Source organism: Psammomys obesus, unplaced genomic scaffold (assembly GCF_907164565.1).
Source record: "Psammomys obesus unplaced genomic scaffold, mPsaObe1.curated_primary_1811, whole genome shotgun sequence".
In the NCBI taxonomy this organism is placed as follows: domain Eukaryota; kingdom Metazoa; phylum Chordata; class Mammalia; order Rodentia; family Muridae; genus Psammomys; species Psammomys obesus.
The window spans coordinates 49,241-77,163 of NW_026586173.1; the positions used below are offsets into that span (position 1 = coordinate 49,241).

General features: G+C 39.4%; 1 protein-coding gene across 1 annotated transcript; it reads right to left on the reverse strand.

The window, feature by feature from the left end:
• Positions 1-6,424: 6,424 nt before the first annotated feature.
• Positions 6,425-14,468, reverse strand: LOC129672038 (prostate and testis expressed protein 14-like). Its single transcript, XM_055601243.1, has 3 exons — positions 14,408-14,468; positions 6,997-7,110; positions 6,425-6,555 (listed from the first exon to the last, which is right to left on the reverse strand). Exons 1-3 carry the CDS (start codon positions 14,466-14,468, stop codon positions 6,425-6,427), a joined length of 306 nt encoding a protein of 101 aa, XP_055457218.1.
• Positions 14,469-27,923: the final 13,455 nt, after the last annotated feature.

The following is a 27,923-nucleotide window of genomic DNA, read 5'->3' on the forward strand; positions in this document are numbered from 1 at the left end:
CCCAGGGCCTCTCCACAGAAGCAACCAGATGAGATCCCTGCCACCCACACCCCTAGTGTGGGCATCATAGGGATTCTTGGGATAGCGACCCCAACATTGAAGTCTCTGCCTTGCGGGTCCACCAGTGTAATCCAGGCAAACAATCCCTGGATCTCAGTCAGAACTTCGTAATAGTGGCTTGCCGGCCACTGCAATAGTCAGAGAATCTGAGCATGCACACTAAAAGCTAAAAGCGCACGCGAATAGTGCCAGTGTCACATTCCTTACTTAGGCAAAACTGAAACCACAGTGCACACTCCAAAACCAGTGAACCTCTCTCATCTTCCTGAAAAAACAGTCCAGAAAACAGAAAGAGAGGATCATAGCCCGAACTACAATCTCGAGGAACAAACAGTGAGGATTATAAATAACCAGATGGCTAGAGGCAGACGTAAGAACACTCCCAACAAAAATCAGGACATAATGACCTCACCAGCAACCCCACAAAACAATGGACACTTCAATTCACTAGATATACAAGAAAACGACCTCAAAACTGTGTTTCTCCAGCTATTAGAGGCCCATAAAGATGAAATGAACAAAGCCCTCAGAGAAATAACTAAAGAAATCGAGACTAACCAAGAGGAAACAAATCGTGCTCTCAGAGATGACCACGAAAATTGAGGCAACAGAGAAGAAATGCACAAAGCTCTCAAAGAAATGTCCACACAAATGAAGGCAAATAAAGAAGAAATAAACAAAGCTCTCATAGAAATACAGGCAATTATACCCAAAGAAGTAGAGACACAATTATTGATACATAGAGTGGAAACGGACAAAATAATAGAAGCTATCATTGAAAAGCAGGACTCCACATTCAAACACATGAAGGAAATGGTACAACACATGAAAACAGAATTAGAATCAATGAAGAAAACACACATAGAGAAAAACCAGGAGCTGGAGAACATAGAGAAAAGATCAGGAACTACAAAGGTGAGCATCACCAACAGAATACAAGAGATGGAAGAAAGAATCTCAGGAGCCGAAGATACACTTGTGGAAATTGACACATCTCTCAAAAAAAAAAAATAAATAAAATCAAAAAAGTTCCAAACACAAAACATCCAAGAAATCAAGGACACCATGAAAAGACAAAACCTAAGAATAATAGGAATAGAAGAAAAAGAAGACATCAGCCTCAAATGTCTGGAAAATATTTTCAAGAAAATTATAGAAGAAAACTTTCCCAACTTAAAGAAGGAGATGGCCATAAACATACAAGAGGCCTACAGAACACCAAGTAGACTAGACCAGAAAAGAAATTCTTCACGTCACATCATAGTCAAAACACTGAACCTACAAAACAAAGAAAAAATTCTAAAAGCAGCAAGGGAAAATGGCCAAGTAACATATGAATGTAGAACTATCAGAATCACACCAGATTTCTCAACAGAAACTATGAAAGCCAGAAGGGCCTGGACAGAAATCATACAGTCCTTAAGGGACCACAGATTCCAACCCAGACTACTATACCCAGCAAAACTTTCAATCAACATAGACGGAGAATTCAAAATATTCCAAGACAAAACCAAATTTAAACAATATCTACATAGTAATCCAGCTCTACAGAAGTTACTAGAAGGGAAACTCCAAACCAAAGAAAACAACTACATCTAAGGAAACAAAGGAAATAGATAACTACACAACAAAAACAACAACAACAACAACAAAAACAAAAGAATACAAGCAATGAAACTCAGTGACACCACCAACCCCACATCTAAAGTAAGTAACAATTATTGGTCACTAGTTTCTATCAACATCAACGGACTCAACTCCCCAATAAAAAGACACAGACTAACAGAATGGTTGGGGAAATAAGATCCAACATTCTGTTGCATCCAAGAAACACACCTATGCAACAAAAATAAACACTACCTCAGAGTAAAGGGCTGGGAAAATGTCTTTCAAGCAAATGGTTCCAGAAAACAAGCGGAAGTAGCCATCCTACTATCTAATAAAATAGACTTTCAGCCCAAGTTAATCAAAAAAGATAAGGAGGGACACTATATTCTCATCAAAGGAAAAATCCACCAAGAGGACATCACAATGTTGAATATCTATGCCCCAAATACAAGAGCACCTACATTTGTAAATGAAACAATATTAAAGCTTAAATCACACATTGATCCTAATACCCTAATAGTGGGAGACTTCAACACTCCACTCTCACCAAGGGACAGATCAACTAGACAGAAAACAAATAGGGAAATAAAAACACTTACAGAGACCCTAAATCAAATGGACCTAATAGACGTCTACAGATCTTTTCATCCAAACTCAAAAGAGTATACCTTCTTTTCAGCACCGCATGGAACCTTCTCCAAAATAGACCATATAGTTGGTCATAAAATAAGCCTCAACAGATACAAAAAGATTGAAATAATCCCTTGTATTCTATCTGACCACCATGGACTTAAGCTGGACCTCAACAACAACAGAAATAACAAACAGCCTACACGCACATGGAAACTGAACAACTTGTTACTCAATGACAGCTGGGTTAAGGAAGAAATAAAGAAATAAATTAAAGACTTCCTAGAATTCAATGAAAATGAATGCACAACATACCCAAATTTATGGGACACATTGAAAGCAGTGCTCAGGGGAAAATTTATAGCACTAAGTGCCTGCAAGAAGAAATTAGTAACATCACATACAAACAACTTAATGGCCCAACTGAAAACCCTAGAAAAAAAAATAAGTAGATACACCCAAGAGGAGCAGACGGCTGGAAATAATCAAACTCAGGGCTGAAATCAACCAATTAGGAACAAATAAAACTATTCAAAGAATCAATGAAACCAAAAGTTGGTTCTTTGAGAAAATCAACAAGATAGACAAACCCTTAGCCAAACTAACTAAAAAGCAGAGAGAATCTATCCAAATCAACAAAATCAGAGATGAAAAGGGTGACATAACTACAGACACTGAGGAAATTCAAACAATCATTAGGTCATACTACAAAAGCCTATATGCCACAAAATTTGAAAACCTAAATGAAATGGACAATTTTCTTCATAGATTCCATCTTCCAACATTAAGTCAAGATCAGGTAGAAAGACAGAATAGCCCTATAACCCCCAAGGAAATTGAAGCAGTCATTCACAGTCTCCCCTCCAAAAAAAGCCCTGGGCCAGATAGTTTCAGCGCGGAATTCTACCAGACTTTCAAAGAAGTGCTCACACCAATTCTCCTCAAACTATTCCACAAAATAGAAACAGAAGGTACATTACCAAACTCATTCTATGAAGCAACAGTCACCCTGATACCTAAACCACACAAAGACGCAACAAAAAAAAAGAGAACTTCAGACCTATCTCTCTTATGAACATTGGCACAAAAATACTCAATAAAATACTTGCAAACCGAATCCAAGAACACATCAAAGATATCATCCACCACGACCAAGTAGGCTTCATCCCAGGCATGCAAGGGTGGTTCAACATACAAAAATCCATCAATGTAATCCAGCACATAAACAAACTGAAGGAGATCATCTCCTTAGATGCTGAAAAAGCATTTGACAAAGTCCAACACCCATTTATGTTTAAAGTCTTGGAGAGATCAGGGATACAAGGCACATACCTAAAGATAGTAAAGGCAATATACAGCAAGCCTATAGCCAACATCAAACTCAATGGAGAGAAACTTAAATCAATCCCACTGAAATCAGGGACAAGACAAGGCTGCCCACTCTCTCCATACCTCTTTAACATTGTACTTGAAGTCCTAGCCAGAGCAATAAGACAACTAAAGGAGATCAAGGGGATACAAATCAGAAAGGAAGAGGTCAAAGTGTCACTATTTGCAGATGATATGATAGTATACATGAGCGAACCCAAAGATTCAACCAGAGAACTTCTTCAGCTGATAAACACCTTCAGCAAAGTGGCAGGATACAAAATCAACTCAAAAAAATCAGAAGCCCTCTTGTATACCAAAGACAAAAAGGCTGAGAAAGAAATTAGGGAAACAACACCCTTCACAATAGCCACCAATAACATAAAGTACCTTGCGGTGACACTAACCAAGCAAGTGAAAGACCTGTTTGAGAAAAAGTTCAAGTCTCTGAAGAAAGAAATTGAAGAAGATCTCAGAAGATGGAAAGATCTCCCATGCTCATGGATTGGTAGGATTAACATTGTGAAAATGGCCATCCTGCCAAAAGCAATCTACAGATTCAATTCCCATCAAAATACCAACTCAATTCTTTACAGACCTTGAAAAAAAGATTCTCAGCTTCATATGGAGAAACAAAAAACCCAGAATCTCCAAAACAATCCTGTACAACAACAGATCATCTGGAGGTATCTCCATCCCCGATCTCAAGTTGTACTACAGAGCAATAGTAATAAAACTGCATCATATTGGCATAAAACATAAAGGAGGATCAATGGAACCACATAGAAGACCCAGAAATAAACCCACACACCTATGAATACTCGATTTTTGACAAAGAAGCCAAAACCATTCAATGGAAAAAAGACAGCATCTTCAACAAATGGTGCTGGTCCAACTGGATGTCCACATGCAGAAAAATGAAAATAGATCTATATTTATCACCCTGCACAAAACTAAAGTCCAAGTGGATCAAAGACCTCAACATAAAACCAGATACTCTAAATCTGTTAGAAGAAAAAGTGGGGAACAGCCTAGAACTCATTGGCACAGGAGACAACTTTCAGAACAGAACACCAACAGCACAGTCTCTAAGAGCAACAATCAATAAATGGGACCTCAAGAAACTGAAAAGCTTCTGTAAAGCAAAGGACACTGTCATCAAAACAAAACGACTGCCTACAGATTGGGAAAGAATCTTCACTAACCCTTTATCTGACAGAGGACTAATATCGAGTATATACAAAGAACTAAAGAAGCTGAAAAGCAGCAAGCCAAATAATGCAATTAAAAAATGGGGAGCAGAGCTAAACAGAGAATTCTAAACAGAGGAATATCGAATGGCAGAGAAACACTTAAAAAAATGCTCATCCTCATTAGCTATCAGGGAAATGCAAATCAAAAGGACCCTGAGATATCACCTTACACCCATCAGAATGACCAAGATGAAAAACTCAAGGGACAACACATGCTGGAGAGGTTGTGGAGAAAGGGGAACCCTCCTCCACTGCTGATGGGAATGTAAACTGGTACAACCACTCTGGAAATCTATCTGGAGCTTTCTAAGACAATTAGGAATATTGCTTCCTCAAGACGCAGCTATACCACTGCTAGGTATATACCCCAAGTTTGCTCAAGTACACAAAAGGGATATTTGCTCAACCATGTTTATAGCAGCTTTATTTGTAATAAGCAGAACCTGGAAACAACCCAGATGTCCATCAACGGAGGAATGGGTACAGAAATTGTGGTATTTTTACACAATGGAATACTACTCAGCAATCAAAAAGGAGGAAATCATGAAATTACTAAGAAAAAAAGTTAAACAGTAGAACTTTCCTGAAGAATAAAGTAGTTCATGTACATGTGAACACACAGTGGAAATGGACACTGGTGAAAGAGCATCCTCAGCCTGTGATATCTGATTCTAGTCACTTGACGGGACTGAGGATATCAAGCACGAATCTGGATGTTCCTATGAGATCATTTCCAGAGATGGTTGAGGTAGATGTCTTTGACTTAGCCTGTTGGTTTACTCTTCTAATGCATTAGAAATTTAAATAGATTATTGAGAGAACTATATCCTGGTTGGAGGAACTGGCCACAAGGGATGAATCCATGATGTTTGAATCTTGGCCTGGTCCCTTCATATTATATCCAGCTTCCAGCAGGCCAAAAGTTGAATATCTGTTCCACTCCAACCTCCCATCATAAGGTAGAAAACCTCTCAAATCATAGGCTTAAATAAATCCTTTCTCCCAAACATCATTTTACTAAGGTCACATCAGTGAGACACTACATAAAATAAACCCCTAAATTTATAAACCAGATTGAAGATGTAGAAGTTATAGTTGAATGAACACCCTAGCAAAAACAGAAGCCTCATAGAGGACAGGTGTCAGCATTGTCATATTTAGTACTAAAAAAAAAAAATCACTTCCCAGCGTTGTATTCATCAGAAAGAACATGTTTGTTGAAAAGGGGAGAATGGGGAACTTGTGCTATATGTCTATTGTGCTGGACAGATACAGGGAGAAAGGAAAGGAAACTATGATAGGAGAAAGGGGGAGCACGAGGAGTGGTGAGAAGCAGGAAACATCACTCTAGCTTGTTGCCCTGCTTAGGTATCAACAGTTGTTGATAAGTACATGCAGGTGTCAGGATTAAGAGGTGCTGAAAGTAGACTGCCCAGCATTAGGAGGCTACAGAAACACAGGGGAGGTAGTAGTCAGGCTCACCTAAAGTATAACAGTACAAAGGATCAGGCGTATAGCTTATTGCAGAAAGATTTGTCATCACAACAACTCATTTTTACTGTGCTATCTCCATTTAGAACAGTCCCACTGAAGCAAATATCAGCACATCTTTGGACTCCAAACTGGATTCTGCCACCTGGAGAGGAAGAAAGTCAAGAGGCAAAATATAAATACTAGTAGAGTCAATGACTCAGTGAAGAGTCAGGTATATCTGTCACACAGGCATTACTGACGTGGTCTCTCTGGGCCATCCTCCCTCAATTCCTAATCTGACACACAGGTAGAACTCCATTCCTGAAAGTGCTGAATAGAATTTTAGAATCCAGTTCCTATTTCCTATCATAGCAGACTATTTTCAACCACAGATTCCCTGGGGACCAACCCCCAAAATTTATTTCTTCATAATTTCTTTGTTGGTCTGACCAACAGTCAGTAACAACTATTACCAGAACCAATGGGACCTTTCCCTACTCTTAGGGGAAATACACCCTCCTTAAGTTCCCCATTTTTCCATCAGTGTTCTAGAGATAGGTTCATCACTGTAGGCCAACCCTCAGGGCTCCCAGACCTTACATACCTTTAACATTTAAGAGTAAGGCACACTTCTCACCAGGTTTAGCCTTACAGCATCTTTCTCCTTTCTCACAAATCCCCTGAGAATTGAGCCTAGCACACTCAAAACATGTCAACGCTGAAAAGACAAAAAACAATGTAAGGGGCTCATTCAGAGCCCAGCCTCAGGTATCAATGGGAGCTGAGTGTGCAGCTCTAGTTAATGAATAACAAACAATAGGCAGAGATGGAGGTGGCTATATGCTGAGCTGACCCCCTCATGAAAGGTCACAGCCATGGGACTAGACTCTGAAAAGGGAAGTTTAAAGGAGAGTTGGAAGGCTCCCTATCCTCATACCCTGAGAATAGACCAGGTTATCAGAATGAGAAAACAAAGCTCTGATGTGGGGTACGTAAGCCACCACACAGTGTTAGGTTTCTGAGACAGCATAAAGAGAGAGAGGGCAGAAAGAAACCAGAGTCTGACCTCACCAGAAGAATTGTTATTTGTTGGCATACATAGCAAAGGGAACCCTCTCTCCCACAGGAAAAGGACCTTCAGAGGTCAGTGAACTGATCTCAAGGCTTTGTGGTCAGGGGCAAGGAGGAATCGCCTTAACCTGCTTCAGTCTGATGAATGGGGCAATATAGAAGGGGCAGCAGTTAGCATGACTCCGAGGATGTATTTGCCTGCCAGGGAGAAAGGCTGGCTACAACCCGTTATAAGGGCAGGGTGAGGTGTTTGGGGATGAATAAATTGCTGCAGTTTGGGTGCTATGTATCATGCAGTCTCTACTTCCTGAAAGTGCTTTCCTAAGGTGAGGCAGGCTATCTTGGGAAACAGGCTATCTCAGGAGACATTCCTTTCTGTTCTGATTGATAAGGGAAGAGTGAGGGCATCTATATTCTCATAGGAATCCTGTTTTCAAAACACTCTGACATTCCAAACTCTGAAAATCACAGAAAGAGCTGGGAGCCAGGATGAACATTGAAAGAAGGGGAAGCTGGACAGTGATGCTTTCCTGCTGCTTCAAGCGGAGGAGAGTTGTTGTTGGGAGGGGGCAGTCCAGGAACCCTTGAATAGAGTAATGGAACATGTGGTTACTTAGCAGGAGGAGAGTTTCTCTTGATCATCTGCAATGGATCACATGATTGCAGTCATGTATTCCTGAAGAAACCTTTGAAAAATAATCGTTGGAGGGCTCTAAACAGATGTTTAGTTAGAATAAAACTGAGAATTCCCCAGAAGGTAAAGGCGGGGAGGGAGTAGAAGAAGGAGAGAGACGGTGAAAGGATGTAGGTGTCTATAAACAGGAGCTTTTATATAGAGAGTGGGAATAGCCAGCCGTTTTAGTGCTGAGTTCGGATAACACACCCAGAGTAGCAAGAAGAGAGATGATTTGGATGGCCCATGCCCATTAATAACCCAGCTTAGATGTCAGTGAACTGATCTCAGGGGCTTGTATTTGGGGGCAGGGTTGATATTTCTAAAACTGCTTCAGTCTGATGAAAAGGTCAATGTAGAAGAGACATAAGTTGGCGTGCCTCAGAGGAGGGTCTATCCAAGCTATCGCAATGAAACATAGCAAATGGCAGATCTAGAACATAAGTCAGGAGGTAATAACCGTACAGTTTTGGGGAAACATTGAGACACTGTAATCAGCTGTTTGTTTCATCAGACTTCTGCATATGGAACAAGTGCCTGGAAGCTTTGTCGAAGAAGTCAGCTGAAGTCAGTGTCTTGGGTTTTCTATTGCTGTGAAGAAACACTATGACCAAAAGCATGGCAGGGGAAAAGGCTTTCACTTCCACATTGAAGTCCATCACAGAAGGAAGTCAGGGCAAGAACTCAAATACAGCCAGAGCCTAGAGGCAGGAGCTGATACGGAGGTCTTGGAGGATGCTGCTTATCGGCTTACTTTCCATAGCTTACTTACCCTGATTTCTTACAGAACCCAGGGCTGGAACTACTCACAATGGGCTCAGACCTCTCCCATCAATCACTACTTAAGAAAATGCCCTAGAAGCTTGCCTGCAGCCCAGTCTCACAGAGGTTTTCCAACTGAGGCTTTCTCTTCTCTGATGGCTCTAACTTGTGTCAAGTTGGGCATAAAAGTAGACATCACAGTCAACATCAAATTGATAATTTAAATAGAAATAAAATCCTATTGAGTAATTTTTATAGGATTGTCTAACAAAATGTCCATAACAGTCCTTGAATATTCTAGATAATTTTCCAAGTCAGCGAGTTTGGTGACAACCTCATTTAATCATGAGGTATGCATGGTTAGGCACTCTGGAATTAGCTTTTTCTAAGGGAATAAATTGAAAGCCAAGGTAACCAGCATGGCTCATTGAACTAGCGCGCAAATCCCATACCAGTCGAGCGGTGGCTTTAGCACAAGGTTCCCCTGTCCACAGCATCCCTCATAGGTCAGTTTGAGAGACACTGAGGCAGAGTAATTGCTGCTGGCCTCTCTGCTATTGAGACATCTAAGGTGTAGGTGCAGACTCTGAGATCTTCCACTGGAGAAGAGAGCTTACACCCCTGTCATGTGAGACATGAGGAATGATTCATCTTCTCTATAGATAAGGGGTTTTTCCTGGTCTGGCCTACACAGGCAAAGAGAAGGCAGCAGACTTCTGACAGCTTATTTATCCATGCATTTTTCTCCTGTAATGAGGTTACGATTCATTCTACTCTGCTGAAATTTTGCCCCATCCAAACAAAAGGTTACAGTCTGGGGACACTCTGCCATGTAAGAGTTTTGTAAATTTAACCCATTTACTTAAGCAATCAATTTTTCATGATTAATGTTTCAAAATGTGGTTCATTTTTAATGTTATTTTACATTTAAAAAATTAAGTTTATGTTAAATTTGTTTTAAGTTACTTATGTTGAACCAAAATTTATATAGAGGACTGTATAATGAGGGATATAAGTTGGTGTTACTTCGCAAGCTTTCCTCTGTAAAGGAAGACATTTGCATTTAGCATGGCTGTAAACAGAGTTGAGAGCACATTAAAATTTTTGATTATTTAAAAGGTGATTGATCATTAACTTTTATGCATGAATTATCTTTAGCAGTTTGTAATAAATTAGTAAGACTTATAAAATTCTAAGTTTATAATTTTATCCCTGTTAAAATTTTGAGCCATAAAACTTATAACTTTGAATTGAATATCTTACAGTATTAGGTAAACTATAAATATAGTCTATAACTATTATAATTACAGTCTATGAAGAATCTGGGGATAGAATCTCATTCTACAAAATATCACAGTTTTTTGTATGGCTCTGATTCTCCAAATAGCTAAAGCTTAACAAAGTTAGCAAAGAATATGTAATTATACATATAACTTTGTCAGATTTTTGTTAGCATGAATAGATCATTATAACCTTAAGAATTCATAAATCTTTTGAATCAAACTTAGATCATTCTTAAGTCCTACTTTTCATAAATCTTTCATAACTTACTCAGACATTTTGCAATTTAGCTTTATGCTTTTGTTGTTTATTTTCCTTCTTCTGTTATTGTTTTCATTGTTAAGACAAAATTGTTTTACAAAAATCCATTCTTATCTAAGATATTTAACTTTTTTCTCCAAAACATAAACTAATATTTTAAGTTTGTTAAAACACCTTTCTCATATGTGCTTACTGTTTCTTCCTATTTCCACAGATAAGAGTTTAATCCAAGTTACATACAAGGCATACTGTAGCAAGCTAAAATCGATCACCTATGAGACTTTTGGCTATCAACCCCTTTCATTGTAGGTCTTAAGATTTCTCTCTGCTTGAAATTAAATAGTTTTTTTTTTTAACAACCCTCAGTGGTCTTACAGATCCTGTGAGAAGGGAAGTTTACATTTCGACAAGAACTTCAAAGATAACCATGACCTTGAATGGAGAAAGATTTTATAAAAAAGAACAAAGAAGGAGGGTAATATTCAAAGAGCTAGACACTAGTAATTAGATTTAGTCACTTTAGCTTTTGTATATAAATCCTTCCCAATTTAAAAAATAAATAAATACTTGTGACATAATAGGAAGAAATAAACTCACCATTTTCTGTGAGATAATTTCTATATGGATAGGTTTAGTATCTGAGGCATTTACACTTTATTTATGACAATTTTCTCAGGGCTGCATAGTTGGACTCCCTTCCCATTTTTAGATTTTAGTCTCTAAATTCCAGTCTTTTTCTCTAGAAAACCTTCATGTTACATGCCATTAGGACCTAATTACACATAATTGGCTAGGAGGAGTGACTGAACACTCAGATAAAGGTTCAAAGATCTTGCCTACGTCCTTCTTCCTTGAATTAATATTAGCATCTAACAAGTCCAGCTGTGATGATTTTAAAGAGACAAAGCTGGAGTTCTGAAGATCAAAATTGTTTAGCTTAAAACATCGTGTGCAACATCACCTTAATAAAACAAGGTTAAATGTAAATTTTGCACATAAAGCAGTGTGGCAAATTAAAACTACTTGGATGTAACACAATCATCAGTAAATTCGTGTGTCTAGAACTAAAATTAACTGAGAAAGCCCTATTAAAACTGTGATGCTGGACTTATTATTGAAAGATTTTAAACAGATGGTCCCTTTTACCATTTTCATGTATGAACATCCTATTACATATTGTTACAGACATTTTACACCGTGAGATAAAAAATAGCATCTTCTATTGGAAATAGTTTACTTCTAAGCTGTTTGAAATCACATAACATTTGGGGGGGGGGTTCTGTTGTTTCTTTCCCTGTCACATAGTCAGAGGGACAGCCTGACCCAGGTCAGAGGCTTTGGACAAAATTTGAGACAAACGTGCTTGGGTCTGAAGTTGGCAGGTCAAATCCGATCTCCAGTGCCAGATTTTCAGTGAAGTGAAACAGCATGTGGTGGACTGGACAGATGATTCAGAGATTAAGAGCACTGGCTGCCTCTTCCAGAGGTTCTGAGTTCAATCCCCAGCAACCACATGGTGGCTTACGACCATCTATAATGTGAGCTGGTGCCTTCTCCACGCCTGCAGGCACACATGCAGGCAGAACTCTGTATACACGATAATGAACAAATCTTTAAAAGAACAGCATGTGACAATTTTCCAATATTACCTCCCAACAAAAGACATTTTACAGAGGTAAGAAGGAACCCAGTGGTCTATTTATCCATAACCAGTTTATATGTATGTGTGCATATGTGGCCAAACAACTTGAAAATCCTAACAAGTATTTTTTTTTTCTCTCATGAAGACAGCAAATTGCCAATAGTGTAAGTACTTATAACCTAGCAACCATCAAATAGAAAACTGGAAAAATACAAGCAAGAGAATCCATGTTTGGTGGGGAAGAAACAATAACAGAACTGAGTTATAAGGAATAGAAGTGTGTCCCAAGAACAGTAAGACTAGACTATCTCGTTTCAGTTAAGGAAAGCAGGCTTGGAAATCCACAGAAGCTGCAGGCAGCAAGACCCATTATAACTTCTACTCCCAGTTTCCCTTCCTTGCTGCACAACAAAGGGGCCTTGCTTACACAGAAAATCTTGTCTTTCATATAAAAACTTGCCCTCACCCTACAGCCTTTCTAAGGTGGGGTCCTGGACTCATTGGCTAACAAGGCTGTTGAGATGCCTGAGATTTTGTCATGGATAGAGAAATGAAAGGGGCTGCTCCATTTTCATACTCTTTGCAGTACCTGATCTGTAGTTCCCACAGGGAGCATTCCCCTTATGCAATAAGCTGTCTCAGCTGGGACCTTATCTTGACTTTATGGTTCACTTCCCATGAGCTCAGAGGGCCCTTTAGGAGAAGGGGGTTGGGAATTAACTAAATTGGCACTCTGAGCAAGATGGTAATCTAGAGCTGAGTAACAGGTATGAGGAAGGATAAGATTAGATGGGAAGGTCCTTAGACCATTCTCTATCCTATCTTAGGAAGTTATCTAAATCAGTTTAGATATTAAAATTGAAACTTTCAATTTTGATCCATCAACTGGACATTGTCCAATATATATTGAGGGCACAGTAGAACTGAGAGATGAAAAAGTATGGCTAGTCAGAGGGCTCCCAAAAGAAGCTTTTAAAGTTTAGTTCATAAACATGCTAAGGGTAATTAATTTGGAACCCATAATGGGTGTAAAACCAAGGGAAAAAAAATCAAGTGTCAAATCTAGCTACTAGATGAGTCCCTTGGGTTTTGGGTTGACCAAATGTATCTGGAAAGTAAAAGGGCATCCCCAGAGGTATGTTCCAGGAGCCAAGAGACCACAAAGCATGTGGAAAGTTTCTTGAACTATTGATGGAGTGAAGTTCATGGTCCATTGGAAAGCTCCTAGAACGATCAACTAAGTGAGTCTCAGGATAAGAAAGAAAGGGCTTCAGTGAGCTCCCAGACCTAAATGAGGTGCCTTTGAGTTAGTCACAGAGAGTTAACTTCTTCCAACATTTGAGCTGTGGTGAATATGTGGACTAATTGAAGGAATTGGGCTTTGGTCTGGAAGTCAGATAGTGTCACAGTGAGACAGAGGAAAGTAAAAGGAAAGAAGGAGGTATTCTAGAGTAAAAGCAGTGGTTGTCTGAGAGAGACAAATGTCCCTGCTAGACTATGTGGGGTCTAGGATGCTGCTACAGATGAGAACAAGCAAGGTCCATGCAGGAGGACTCAGGCCAACAGTGGACTCTGATGCCCTTTCAGTGTTTTGGCACTGAATGTTAGATTTCTGAGGCAGCATAAGGAAACAGAAAGCAGAAAGAGGCCAGATCTGACCCTACCTGGGAGAACTACAAGCACACACAGTGAGGAACGGCCTCTCTCCCAGAGAAAACTGAAAGGTCTACCTCAGGAAAAAAATGACTTTGACCCTTTATAGGGGCTGGCTGAGGGACTTGGTAATGAGGGAAATTGTGCAGCTATAGGAGGCTATGTAGGTCTGCAGTGTTTCTTTCCTGAAAGAGTTTTCCCAAGACACACAGACTATCTTGGGAAAGAGGCTGTCAAAAGAGGCATTCCTTTATATGCTGGCTAATAAGGACTGAGCAAGACTAGCTGTATGTAATCTCTCAGAAATCCTGTTTTTAAACTAAGGCATTCTATCACACAGGACTGGATGAACCCAGGTTTTCATTCTGTTAATGACCTCCCTATCCCACTTCCTATCCAAATTTAGGCACATTCACATTTGAGTTCGAGGAACTGAGGATGTTTGGATATGCCAGAGAAACAGGTGAAAGAAGGTAGGGAAGAGGAGAACAGGGTGGCAAGGAGCAGGAGGAAGAGTACCAGGACCATAACAAAGAGAAGGAGGAGGGAAGCATCCTTGAGTGTGTACAAGAGGCAAGGGGAAAAATGGAATGTGAATATCACATCCCCAACATCCCTATTCTGGGACATCAGTATGTCTTCCCACCATCATCAATGCCCCCAGAATCTTACCTTGCAGGGAGCTTGCCAGCAAGGAGAGGCCCAGCAGGAGCAGCAAGATGCGTTTTCCCATTGCAGTGAGATCTTCAGATCAGAGAACCGCAGAGAACAGGACGGAGCACTTAGGCCCCATCTTAGTAAGACAGGTTTATATTGTAGCCTAAGTTAGGAGGAAGCCAGTGGCATACCAGACAACGGACTGAGTGTATAGCCAGGGGGAAGCCCAGATACCACAAGCTTTTACTAACTTTATGCTGCGGTAACACATGGCCTGTAAAGCTTTCATTAAGGGAAAGCCTAAATTCAAGGTGTACTGAGTCACAATTAATCCTACTCTTGGTGCTCAGGAAACTGGAAGCTATCTGATGACCAGGAGGACAATTCCTTCAAGGACTCCTTTTGGGAGAAGTGTATTCAGAGGAAGTGTGACCACCTGTGACCTCTGGAACTGTAGATAAGGACTAATGCTCCCAATAACCAAGTAACCCTGCTCTCTCCTGCTTTCTCACTCAAATAAGTTGTTCTTTTTTCTAACTAAAAAGAATCGAGAGAATCTGTGTTTGATTACTGCACTTCTTTTCCTGAACTCCAAATTTTACAGAAACTTTAAAATCGGGGTTTATGGCTGTGAGACCACAAGGAATCCTAAGGTCTGGATGAACTGGAGGGGCGCCGCACAATGTGTCCTGGCTTTCTGTGCATAAGCAAACTATTTGTCTCAACAGGATACACTGAAATAATAAAATTCTACATTCATTGAAATGAGATATGTGCCTGGGAGCATCCTAGTAGTTCAACAAAACAGTAGTAAGAGCAAATAGCTGATTAATTTTTGTCTTCCCTGCATGCCATGTTCTCCTCCTTACATAGGATACAAAGACAGGAAAATTAAAGGACTCTGAGGAAGGCCTAGGAAGGAAAAGAGTCCTTCACTCTGGGTCTGGTTTCCTTATCCTGCTGATGAGTCAAAAAGCTTCAGGCACCATGGATAAAGCCTTAGCGATAATGGATTTACCTTAACACACATCAAACAGATGGCCTGCTTAGATTTTATTGTCAATTTGGCACACCCTGGAAAAGGAATCTCAATTGAAAAAAATTGCCTGGATCATATTGGCCTGCGAACACAGCTGTGAGTCTTTGTCGCTGTCATTGTTGTAGGCAAATTGATGTAGGAGAGCACAGTCCAACATGAACAGTGCCAACCCTAGGCAGACGAAATCTAGCTGAGCAGAAACGAGTGAGCCAGCCAGGATGCAGTGTTCCTTCATGATTTCTGCTTTAGTTCATGAGCCACTGCTTTTAATTCCATCAGTGATAGAGCTGGAATTATAAACTGATATGAGCCCTTACCTCACTCAAGTTGCATGCCTGGGATGAAGCCTACTTGGTCATGGTGGATGATATCTTTGATGTGTTCTTGGATTCGGTTTGCAAGTATTTTATTGAGTACTTTTGCATCAATGTTCATTAGAGAGATAGGACTGAAGTTCTCTTTTTTGTTGGGTCTTTTTGGGGTTTAGGTATCAAGGTGACTGTAGCTTCATAGAATGAGTTTAGTAATGTTCCTTCTGTTTCTATTTTGTGGAATAGTTTGAGGAGAATTGGTGTTAGCACTTCTTTGAAGGTCTGGTAGAATTCTGCTCTGAATCCATCTGGCCCAGGACTTTTTTTTGGAAGGGAGACTGTTGATGGCTGCTTCTATTTCCTTGGGGGAAATAGGACTATTCAATCTCTCTACCTGATCTTGACTTAATTTTGGCAAATGGAATCTATCAAGAAAATTGTACATTTCTTTTAGATTTTTGAATTTTGTGGCATATGGGCTTTTGTAGTACAACCTAATGATTGTTTGGATTTCCTCAGTATCTGTAGTTATGTCCCCCTTTTCATTTCTGATTTTGCTGATTTGGATAGTTTCTCTTTGCCTTTTGGTTAGTTTGGCTAAAGGTTTGTCTATCTTGTTGATTTTTTCAAAGAACCAGGTTTCATTGATTCTTCATTTCATTCTTGGTTTCATTGATTCTTTGAATAGTTTTATTTGTTTCTAGTTGATTGATTTCAGCCCTGAGTTTGATTATTTCCAGCTGTCTGCACCTCTTGGGTACATTTGCTTCTTTTTTCTCTAGGGCTTTCAGTTGGGCCATTAAGTTGCTTGTATGAGATGTCAAAAATTTTTTCTTGAAGGCACTTAGTGCTATGAATTTTCCTCTGAGCACTGCTTTCATTGTGTCCCATAAATTCGGTTATGTTGTACCTTCATTTTCATTCAATTCTAGGAAGTCTTTAATTTCTTTCTTTATTTCTTCCTTAACCCAGCTATCATTGAGCAGCAAGTTGTTCAGTTTCCATGTGCTTGTAGGCTTTTTTCTAACTCCATTGTTGTTGATGTCCAGCTTTATTCCATGGTGGTAAGATAGAATACAGGGGATTATTTCAATCTTCTTGTATCTGTTGAGGCTTGCTTTGTGACCAACTATATGGTCTATTTTGGAGAAGGTTCCATGAGGTGCTGAAAAGAAGGTATACTCTTTTGCGTTTGAGTGGAAAGTTCTGTAGACATCTATTGGTCCATTTTATTTAGGACCTTTGTAAGTGCCTTTATTTCCTTATTAGGTTTCTGTCTACATGATCTCTCCCTTGGTGAAAGTGGGGTGTTAAAGTCTCCCACTACCAAGGTGTTGGGATCGATGTGTGATTTAAGTTTTAGTAATGTTTCATTTATGAATGTATGTGCTCTTGTGTTTGGGGCTTAAATGTTCAGAATTGTGATGTCCTCTTGGTGGATTTTTCCTTTGATGAGAATGTAGTATCCCTCCCCATCTTTTTTGATTAATTTTGGTTGAAAGTCTATTTTATTAGATATTAGGATAGCTACCCCAGCCTGTTTTCTGGGTCCGTATGTTTGGAAGACATTTTCCAGCCCTTTACTCTGAGGTAGTATTTATTTGTTGCAGAGGTGCATTTCTTGGATGCAGCAGAATGTTGGATCCTATTTCCACACCCATTCTGTTAGTCTGTGTCTTTTTATTGGCGAGTTGAGTCCATTGATGTTGATAGATAATAGTGACCAATAAATGTTAGTTTCTTTTGTATTGGAGTTGGTGGTCTTACTGTGTTTCATTGCTTGTTTTCTTTTCATTTTTGTTGAGATATTGTCTGTATGCCATGTTTCCTTGGGTGAAGTTGTTTTCATTGGATTAGAGTTTTTCTTCCAGTATCTTCTGAACATTGATGCAAAAATACTCAATAAAATACACGCAAAACCTAATCCAAGAACACATAAAAGATATCATCCACCATGACCAAGTAGGCTTCATCCCAGGCATGCAAGAGTGGAGTAGTTTAGCATATGGAAATCCATCAATGTAATCCACCATTTAAACAAACTGAAGGAGAAAAACCACATGATCATCTCCTTAGATACAGAAAAAGCATTTGACAAAGTCCAACACCCATTCATGTTTAAAGTCTTGGAGAGATCAATGATACAAGGCACATACCTAAACATAGTAAAGGCAATATTCAGCAATCCTATAGCCAACATCAAACTCAATGGAGAGAAACTTAAATCAATCCCACTAAAATCAGGGACAAGGCAAGGGTGCCCACTCTCTCCCTATCTCTTCAACATAGTACTTGAAGTCCTAGCTAGAGCAATAAGACAACTAAAGGGGATCAAGAGGATACAAATTGGAAAGAGGTCAACGTGTCACTATTCACAGATGATATGATAGTATACATGAGTGACCCCGAATATTCAACCAGAGAACTCCTCCAGCTGATAAACACCTTCAGCAAAGTGGCTGGATACAAAATCAATTCAAAATAATCAGTAGCCCTCCTGTATACCAAAGACAAAAGGGACAAGAAAGAAATCGGGAAAACAACACCCTTCACAATAGCCACTAATAACATAAAGCACCTTGTTGTGACTCTAACCAAATAAGTGAAAGACCTGTTTGAAAAAACTTTAAGTCTCTGAAGAAAGAAATTGAAGAAGATATCAGAAGATGGAAAGATCTCCCATGCTTATGGATTGGTAGAATTAACATAGTAAAAATGGCCATCCTGCCAAAAATAATTTCATGAGATTCAATGAAATTCTCTTCAAAATACCAACGCAATTCTTTATAGACCTTGAAAGAACAATTCTTAACTTCATATGGAGAAACAAAAAACCCAGAATTTCCAAAATGATCCCGTACATCAACAGATCATCTGCAGGTATCTCCATCCCCGATCTCAAGCTGTACTGCAGAGCAATAGTAATAAAAACTGCATGGTGTTGTTTTGCCATGCAGGGACCCTCAGAGCCCACCAGGAGATGACTAGATGCAATTGCAAGAGAGCTTTATTACAAGAGCGATCGAACTCAGGACCCAAGTCTCACTGGAGCAGCAGTAGAGAAGTGGGACCCCGAGCTCTGAGTGAACAGAATTTTTAAAGGGAAAGTCTGTGAGCAGGGGGTTTCCATGGCAGCAAGCGGGGGGGGGGCACAAGACTTGGCGTTACAGAATTGGGTGAAGTTTAGCAGGGCAGGGTGACCTTTTCTGAGGCACACAATCACAATGGCTAAGGCATATAATCACAATGGCTATTTTTCTAAACCATATCTGAAACATTGGGGAGAATTTTCCCACCCGATTCTCAACCGATTCCCATTGATTATTGCCAGGGAGTTTGTCTCTATTTTCTATGAAGCATTTATTCTGTTATATTTCCTGGAGGCTGTTGCCTGGAGAGTTAACTTTGTTTTCTGCCAGGTGCACACTCTGTGATATTTCCTGGTACCTGAATTCAGTTCCCAGTCAAAATCTTTATTTCAAAATGGAGTTATATTCAGGCTATCTTAAGCTCTTCAGTGTTGGCATAGAAGCACAAAGGTGGATCAATGGAACTGAATAGAAGACCCAGAAATAAACCCAAAACAGCTATGAATATTTGATTTTCGACAAAGAAGCTAAAATCATTCAATGGAAAAAAATACAGCATCTTCAACAAATGGTGCTGGTCCAACTGGATGTTACATGCAGAAAAAATGAAAATAGATCCATATTTATCACCCTGCACAAAACTAAAGTCGAAGTGGATCAAAGACCTCAACATAAAACCAGATACACTAAATTGGTTAGAAGAAAAAGTGAGGAAGACCTTGGAACTCATTGGCTCAGGAGACAACTTCCTGAACAGAACACCAACAGCTCTTAGAGCAACAATTGATAAGTGAGACCTCATGAAACTGAAAAGCTTCTGTAAAGCAAAAGACATTGTCATCAGAACAAAACAACAGCCTACAGACTGGTAAAGGATCTTTACCAACCCTACTTCTGACAGAGGGCTGATATCCAGTATATATAAAGAACTCAAGAAGTTAAAAAGCAACAAATCAAGCAATCCAATTATAAAAATAGGGTACGGAGCTAAACAGAATTCTCCGTAGAGGAATACAGAATGGCAGAGAAACACCTAAAGAGATGCTCAACATCCTTATCCATTGGAGAGATGTAAATAGAAATGACCCTGAAATTTCACCTTATGCCCATCAGAATGGCAAAGGTGACAACACATGCTGGAGAGGTTGTGGAGAATTGGAAACCTTCCTCCATTGCTGGTGAGAATGTAAACTTGTACAACCACTTTGGAAATCAATCTGGTGCTTTCTCAAAAATTTAGGAATAGTACTTCCTCAAGATCCAGCTATACCACTCCTAGGCATATATTCAAAGAAGCTCAAGTACACAACAAGGACATTTGTTCAACCATGTTCATAGCAGCTTTATTCGTAATAGCCAGAAACTGGAAACAAACCAGATGTCCATCAATGGAGGAATGGATACAGAAATTGTGGTACATCTACACAATGGAATACTACTCAGTGATAAAACAAACAAACAAACAAACAAGGAAATCATTAAATTTTCAGGCAAATGGTGGGATCTAGAAAATATCATCCTGAGTGAGGTATCCCAGGAGCAGAAAGACACACATGGTATCCTATAAGAGAGTATAAACATACTAAAATATGTGCACCTAAAGAAGATAAACAAGAAGGAGGACCTGGGGTAAGATGATCAATCCTCACTTAGAAAGACAAATGGGATGGACATGGGAAGTAGGAAAAAACAAGTAACAGGAGCCTACCTCAGAGGGCCTCTGAAAGACTCTACCTAGCAGTGTATCAAAGCGGATGCAGAGACTCATAACCAAACCTTCAGCAAAGTGCAGGGAATCATACAATAAAAGGGAGAGCTAATATGACTGGGAGAGGACAGGAACTCCACAAGGACAAAATATACCAGGGCACCGGGGTCCTCTATGAGACTGTTTCTCCAGCCAAGGACCATATATGGATATAACCTCGAACTTCTGTTCAGATGTAGCCCATAGTAGCTCAGTAACCAAGTGGGTTTCAGCAAGTATTTCTGACATGAACTCAACGACTGGCTCCTTTACCTTCCCCCCACCCCTGAAGGAGGAACAGTCTTGCTAGGTCACAGAAGAGGACATGGCAGCCAATCCTGAAGATGCCTGATAAGCTAGGGTCAGGTGGAAGGGGAGGAGGACCTCCCCTAGCAGTTGACTTGGAAAGGGGCAAGGAGGAGATGAGGGAGGGAGGGTGGGATTGGGAAAGATTGAGGGGGGGGGGCTACAGCTGGGATATGAAGTAAATAACCTGCGATTAATATAAAAAAAATTTTAAAGTAAAAAAGAGAAAGAGAGAGAGGTCCAATAATGTATCCAGGTAACATAACAGCTAGCAAGCTGAAGATAATGTGAACACAAAATTGTCTGCAACAAAGTTATATTTGAGATAAAAATTGACTTATTTAGAAATCTTAATCTTTCTGATTACTGGCACTTCTGATGTATTTCTCAACCCTTGAGAAAAAGATCAATTTTTTTTATTCAATTCCTACAACTGTGCCATAGGAAAAAAAAACTCAGTTCTATATTCTTAGGGTTATATATGCTTATTGGTTTTCTATTCATATAGTAAAAATGATCTACAAGCAGTGGCTTATGATGACATAGACTATTCCCTTAAAGTTTTGAAGGACATACATCTAATGGGGCTACAATAAAGATATCAACAGAAGGCTGGTTCCTTTTAGAAGACACAATGAAGGAAATATACATTTCTTTCCTTTTTTTTCAGCTTGTAATGACTTCTAATATTCCTTAGTTTAGGAGCTATTTCTCCATCTTCAAAATGTATAACTTCAAAATCTACTCTCATCATATCACAGTCTGCCTTCTATAGTCAGATCATTTTTTTATTTATCACCCTATGTCCTCCCCATATCTCTCCTTCTTTATGATGCTGGTGAATGAATCCAGGCTTTGCATATGCTAGGCAAGTGTTTAACTTTTGAACTATGTCCTCAATCCTCTACTTCTCTTTTGTGAAGTCATCTGTAATTGTATTCAGGGACCCAACCACATAAATCATGACAGCTTTTTTTCCATCATCTTTTTCATAATCAGATATTAAAACTCCTTTGGAATATATTCAGTAATAGTTCTAGATAGTAGACATTGGGATGTAAGAACCAAAAGTTAAGACAGAAAAACTTGAAGACCCTTTTTGTGTGAATTCATTTCTAAAAGTTCTGTTGCATGTAGTTTTCACATGTACCTTGTTCATGAAACTTCACTAACATAATAACTGTGCATAGATAATTATGACTTTATAGCTGAATGAAAAATATAGCTACATAATTTGTAACCTATTCTGTATTATGAAACCATAAACCATTCATTGGGATTTTAAGCATGAAATGCTATACTAGCACTGTACAAATACTAGCTGCATCTGCCTTGCATCATGGCATTTTTATAACCTGAACTATCTCTGCTATGATTGACTTTACAGAAAATAAAATAATAAATTTCCTGACAAAAAAAGAGAGAAAGAAAAAGAAACAATAACATCTTAAATTAATAACAACAAAATTTTGAATATTTCTCACCCTTAACTGAAAAAGAATATCTGTTCTTACATTCTCTAAAAAGAAGAAAGAAAAGGAGTTCTCTGCATTAATGAAGTGGAGAGTGGAAAAGCTAATCACAGAGGGGAGCTATGAAAATTCAACTACTAGTGACAACTGACCTCTGATAAACTTCTTGAAAAAATATTAATGAGGTCAAACACTTAGAGGCTTAGTTAATAGTGATCAGGCAAGAGAATGAAATAAATGAAGTCAAAGACTACCTACCTGCTGATGATATGATCAAATACATAAGAAACCCTAAATATTCTACACCAAACTCTTAGAGCTCATGAACACTTTCAGCAAAGTGACAAACTACAAATTTAGCACACAAAAATCAGTATAAAGGATTTATTTTTTTAATTGGATTACTTGACTTGTTACTTTTTAACTTCTTGAGTTCTTTATATATTCTGGATATTAGTCCTCTGTCAGATATAAGGTTGGTGAAGAACCTTTCCCAAATCTGTAGGTTGTCATTTGATTCCGAGGCCAGTGTCCTTTGTTTTACAGAAGCTTTTCAATTTCATGAGGTCCCATTTATTGATTGTTGATCTTAGAGCTTGTGCTGTTGGTGTTCTGTTCAGGGAGTTGTCTCCTGTGTCAATGAGTTCAAGGCTTTTCCCCACTTTTTCTTCTAATAGGTTTAGTGTGTCTGGTTTTTTGTTGAGGTCTTTGATCCACTTGGACTTTAGTTTTGTGCAGGGTGATAAATATAGAAGGGTACAGAGCTAAACAGAAAAATCTCAATAAAAAAATATTGAATAGCAGAGAAACACTTAAAGAGATGCTCAACATCCTTAGTCATCAGGGAAATGCAAATCAAAACAACCCTGAGATTTCACTTAATACCCATCAGAATGGCTAAGATCAAAAACTCAAGTGACAACACATGCTGGAGAGGATGTGGAGAAAGGGGAACCTTCCTCCATTGCTGGTGGGAATATAAACTTGTATAACCACTTTGGAAATCAATCTGGTGCTTTCTCAGACAATTAGGAATAGTGATTCCTCTAGACCCAGCTATACCACTCCTAGACATATATCTAAAATATGTTCAAGTATACAACAAGGACATTTGTTCAACCATGTTCTTAGCAATTTTACTCACAATAGCCAGAATCTGGAAGCAACCCAGATGTCCCTCAACCTAGGAATGGATACAGAAATTGTGGTACATTTACAAATTGGGATACTATTCACCTATTAAAAACAAGGAAATCATGAAATTTGCAGGCAAGTTGTGGGAACTAGAAAAGATCATCCTGAGTGAGATATCCCAGAAGCAGAGAGACATACATATATATACTCATTTATAAGGGTATATTAGACATATAATATAGGATAAACATACTAAAATCTGTACACCTAAAGAAGCAAATCAAGAAGGAGGCCCCTGGATAAGATGCTCAATCCTCATTGAGAAAGGCAAACAGGATGGATATTGGAAGAGGGAGAAAACAAGAAACAAGACAGGATCCTACCTGTCACAGAGAGCCTCTGAAAGACTCTAACTAGCAGGCTATGAAAGCAGAGGCTGTGACTCATAGCCAAACTTTGGGCAGAGTGCAGGGAATCTGATGAAAGAAGGGGGAGATGGAAAGACCTGGAGGGGACAGGAGCTCCACAAGGAGAGAAAAAGAACTGAAAAATCTGGGCACAGGGGTCTTTTCTGAGACTGATACCCCAACCAAGGACCATGCATGGAGATAACCTAGAACCACTGCATAGAGGTAGCTCATGGCAGGTCAGTGTCCAAGTGGGTTACCTAGTAAGGGGACCAGGGGCTGTCTCTGATATGAACTCAGTGGCTGGCTCTTTGACCACCTTCCCCCTGAGGGTGGAACAGCTTTAGGAGGCCACAGAGGAAGACAATGCAGCCAGTCCTGATGAGACCTGATAGGCTAAGATCAGAGGGAAGGAGAGGAGGACCACCCCAATAATGGACTGGGGGAGGGGCAAGGAAAAAAGAAAAGGGAGGGAGGGAGGGTAGGATTGGGAGGGGATGAGGGAGGGGGCTACTGCTGGTATTTAAAATGAATAAATTGTAATTCATAAAAAATTTAATAAAATAGTTTTTTAAAAAGATACCTTTTCTTCCCCATGCATTCTTACCACCATTTGTTGTTTGATTTCTTGGTTATAAACAAACAATTGGAGGCTGGAGAGATGGTTCAGCAGTTTCTGGGTACTCTCCCAGAGGACCAGGCTTTAATCCCCAACTTGCACATTGTAGCTCACAGCCATCTATATTTCCAGTCCTAGGGTATCTGTTGCCCTCTCCTGGCCTTCTTGGGAACCAGGCATGTATGGTGCTCAGAAACACATTCAGATAAAATACCAACACACATAAAATTAAGATTAAAAAAATTCAATTGTGGTGAGATTCACCCTTAATGTTGCGTTAATTTTCATATTCCTGGAGGCTAAAGATAGTACATCAGTTACTTTTCTGTTGCTGTGATAAAATGCCCTAACAAAAGCAACTTAAAGAAGAAAAAGTTTACTTGATCTCACAGATCCCAGTTACAGTCTGTTATGGCAGGAAAGTCATGCCATCAGGAACAGGAGACAGCTGGTCACATCGCATCTGAAGTCAGGAAGCAAGGGAGATGAATCCTCATGTTCCCATTATGTGGTCCAGGACCCAAGTCCACAGGATAGTGCCACCCTGTCCCATTATTTGATCTTTATTTGACTCATTGACTGAAGGTCATTGTTGTTTCCAAGTTTTTGCAATTATCAATAAAGCTACTCTAAATATATGTATGTAGACAGCATAAATTATAAGTTCCTTTACCAAAGAGAATTATTCCTGGATTATATAATAAAAATTAAAAGTGCCTTAGTTTTGTAAGAAATTGCTAGATTATGTTCCAAAGTGATTTTTATTATTTTGCATTTTATCCAGCAGTGAATGAGAGCTCCGACCTCTCTATATCCTTATGCACACTTTAATCCACGTCCTGAATTATTATCATTCTAATAGATGTTGCAGTTATGTTTGATTTAGGTTTCCTGATGGAACATGATGCAGCCCACGTTTCATGTACTTATTTGACATATGTGCATCTCTTTTGGTGAGGTGCATGCAGAGTTCTTTGGTCCATTTAAAACTAAACCTAGTAAACAGCATCACCAACTGGGATCCAAATATTAGAACACCTGAGCCTATAGAGGACCTTCTCATTCAAATCACATTTTGTTATTTTTTGAATGTTTTCATTTAAATTTTAAATGTTAAACACCCTTCCTCCCCCCCCCAAAAGAGATATGGGACTATTAGCCACCTCTTTTCCCCATATGGCTACACTAATTAAATATTCTGTGATAGCTAATATTGGTAGTCATGTTGACAAGAAGGATTAATTCAGTCGAATTAATCATCCCTGATACCAACAACATCTCTTTAGAATAGGATGAGTCTATGATTTGACTCGTTCACTAAGACCAGTGGGGAATGTAACAGGACAAAAGTTTCTCCATCTTGTCACAGCTGGAGCCATGTCTGGTTTAAACTAGAACTGAGTCATCCTTTTTCTGTCCCTCCTCCATGCAAAGCCCTACAGGAAAGTACCCAACCCTGTTCTAGAAACTCAGGGTTGAAATGCCCCAATTGACTGCATGTCCCTGGCTTTTATTAAACTGATTACTTGCTTCCCCTGCAACTGCCTAACAGGATGTAGTTTTTCTGTGTCTTTGGATTTAAAAACTCCCTGTAATATGTATTTGAGGCTGCTTTTTGAGAAGTGTTTCCCTCCGGCCAGCTGTTAGCCAGCATAAAACAGACTCTCAATTAAACTTTGGTCGGGCTGAGTGGTCTTTGCACTAATATTTACAATTTTCCCAGTTCCTCTGTCAGTGTCTGGAGGTGGGAGCAATAAATACCTGTGGAATGAATGAAACCCTTGAGGCCGAGTTTCCTGCCTCATTCTATGACAATGCAAGCATGCTCCAGCAGAGGGCACACAGAAAACGTTTTAGATGTGAGCTTGTTGCATTCTCCATCTTGATACACCATGGTCTCACAAGGCTTCTTGTGACAGCTGTCTACTTAGCCTGTTAACTACAATCCCTGTAATGTGGTGTGATCTGCTTATTAACTGGTCATCAAGAAAGTATATGATTTGGGAGCTATTTTTTTAATGTTCATATATTATTTAAAAATTGTAGCATCCATGTGTTATTTTATAACTGAAATTAAGTGCAAACTTAAATGTTTAAAAATAAGAAATACAGTTTGGCTGGGAAAATGATGCTGGATGATAGTTTCTGAATGTCGTTTTCTATGGTTCCCAAGAGATTTGCTTTCAAGGGTCAATTGCTCTCTTGAGCAGATCGGAGCTCCTTTCTAACTTTGCTCTGCTACTGTCTTTCTTCCTAACATTCAGTCCTCAGAAGTATCTGTATCTTTATGTTACTACCTGCTTCTGCTTAATTCTGTTGAGGGACAATTATTGCCACTCAGATATGATTTAATCTTCCTAATCCCAAATTCTCATGTCTGTAGGAGAAAGTAAACAAATCAAATAAATGCAAAACATCTTACTTTTTCTTCTAGAGTCATGTATTTCCCTCCATCTAACTCAAGCACCCGCTCTGATTTCATCACCTGAAGGTCAGAGGCTCATGTGGAATGGGACGGTTTTTCCATCTCCTCTCTGGGGTAAAATGCCTTTTTTATAAGTGTGGCTAGACCGCCTGGCAGTGTCGCTGCTAACATTACAGAAAATATCCACATTGCAATGGCTTGACACCCATCCTGGAAATAGTACCTGATGGCCAAGGGGTTTCATTTTTATAACAACGTGTGTAGATGCAGCAACCTTGAAGAAAACCTATTTTGTAAAATTACCTTCATAGCTGAGACCCGGCTGTGACCCGCAAAAGTTTACCAGAGTCTACCAGTGTTTCTCAACCTTCCTAATGCTGCGACTCTAATACAGTTCCTCATGTGTAATTTTGCTACTGTTATGAATCGTAGGGTAAACATTGCTGTTTTCTGATGGTCTTAGGCAAACCCTGTGAAAGGGTCATTCAATCCACAAGGGATTGCAACCCATACGTTGAGAACCACTCTCTATTATTAAATGACAATGCATGAGAGTCACCAGAAACTTCTCATAGGTAGTGCTTTATTCCCAAAGTAGTGTAAATTTTTATTTCTTCCTCCGGGGACGGAGAACTCATCGGTATCCATACTTCTGGATTAGTATAGTCTTTCTGTGTCCCAGGGCTGTTAGCAAAAATACATTCATGAAAGTTTTTCTCAAAGGCAGGGTCTGCATGACATCACAGATGAGGTTCGGGTCCTGAAGACCCAGTGAGGACCACCGTGGAACATTGTGTTGTTGGCTAGAGATGGAAGAGATGCTTCAGTACCCAGTAACACATGATAGGCAGCCATGTCCAGAAACGGCACCTGTAGTTCCTAAATAACAAAAGTCCCCTGAGTAGAACTCACTCGTGTCTGTGGAAGGGAGAAGGAGGGAAGGACAGAGAAATTCTGTGGCCTAGCAGAACTTCACAGAGTG

What these genes read in the sequence shown, in the direction of transcription:
- LOC129672038 (XM_055601243.1), bottom strand. Translation starts at nt 14,468, where the DNA reads ATGGGAAAACGCATCTTGCTGCTCCTGCTGGGCCTCTCCTTGCTGGCA. An exon ending in GCTGGCAAGCTCCCTGCAAG is followed by an intron (nt 7,111 to 14,407) that starts GTAAGATTCTGG and finishes TTGTCTTTTCAG; the next exon opens with CGTTGACATGTTTTGAGTGT. An exon ending in CTTACTCTTAAATGTTAAAG is followed by an intron (nt 6,556 to 6,996) that starts GTATGTAAGGTC and finishes CTTCCTCTCCAG; the next exon opens with GTGGCAGAATCCAGTTTGGA.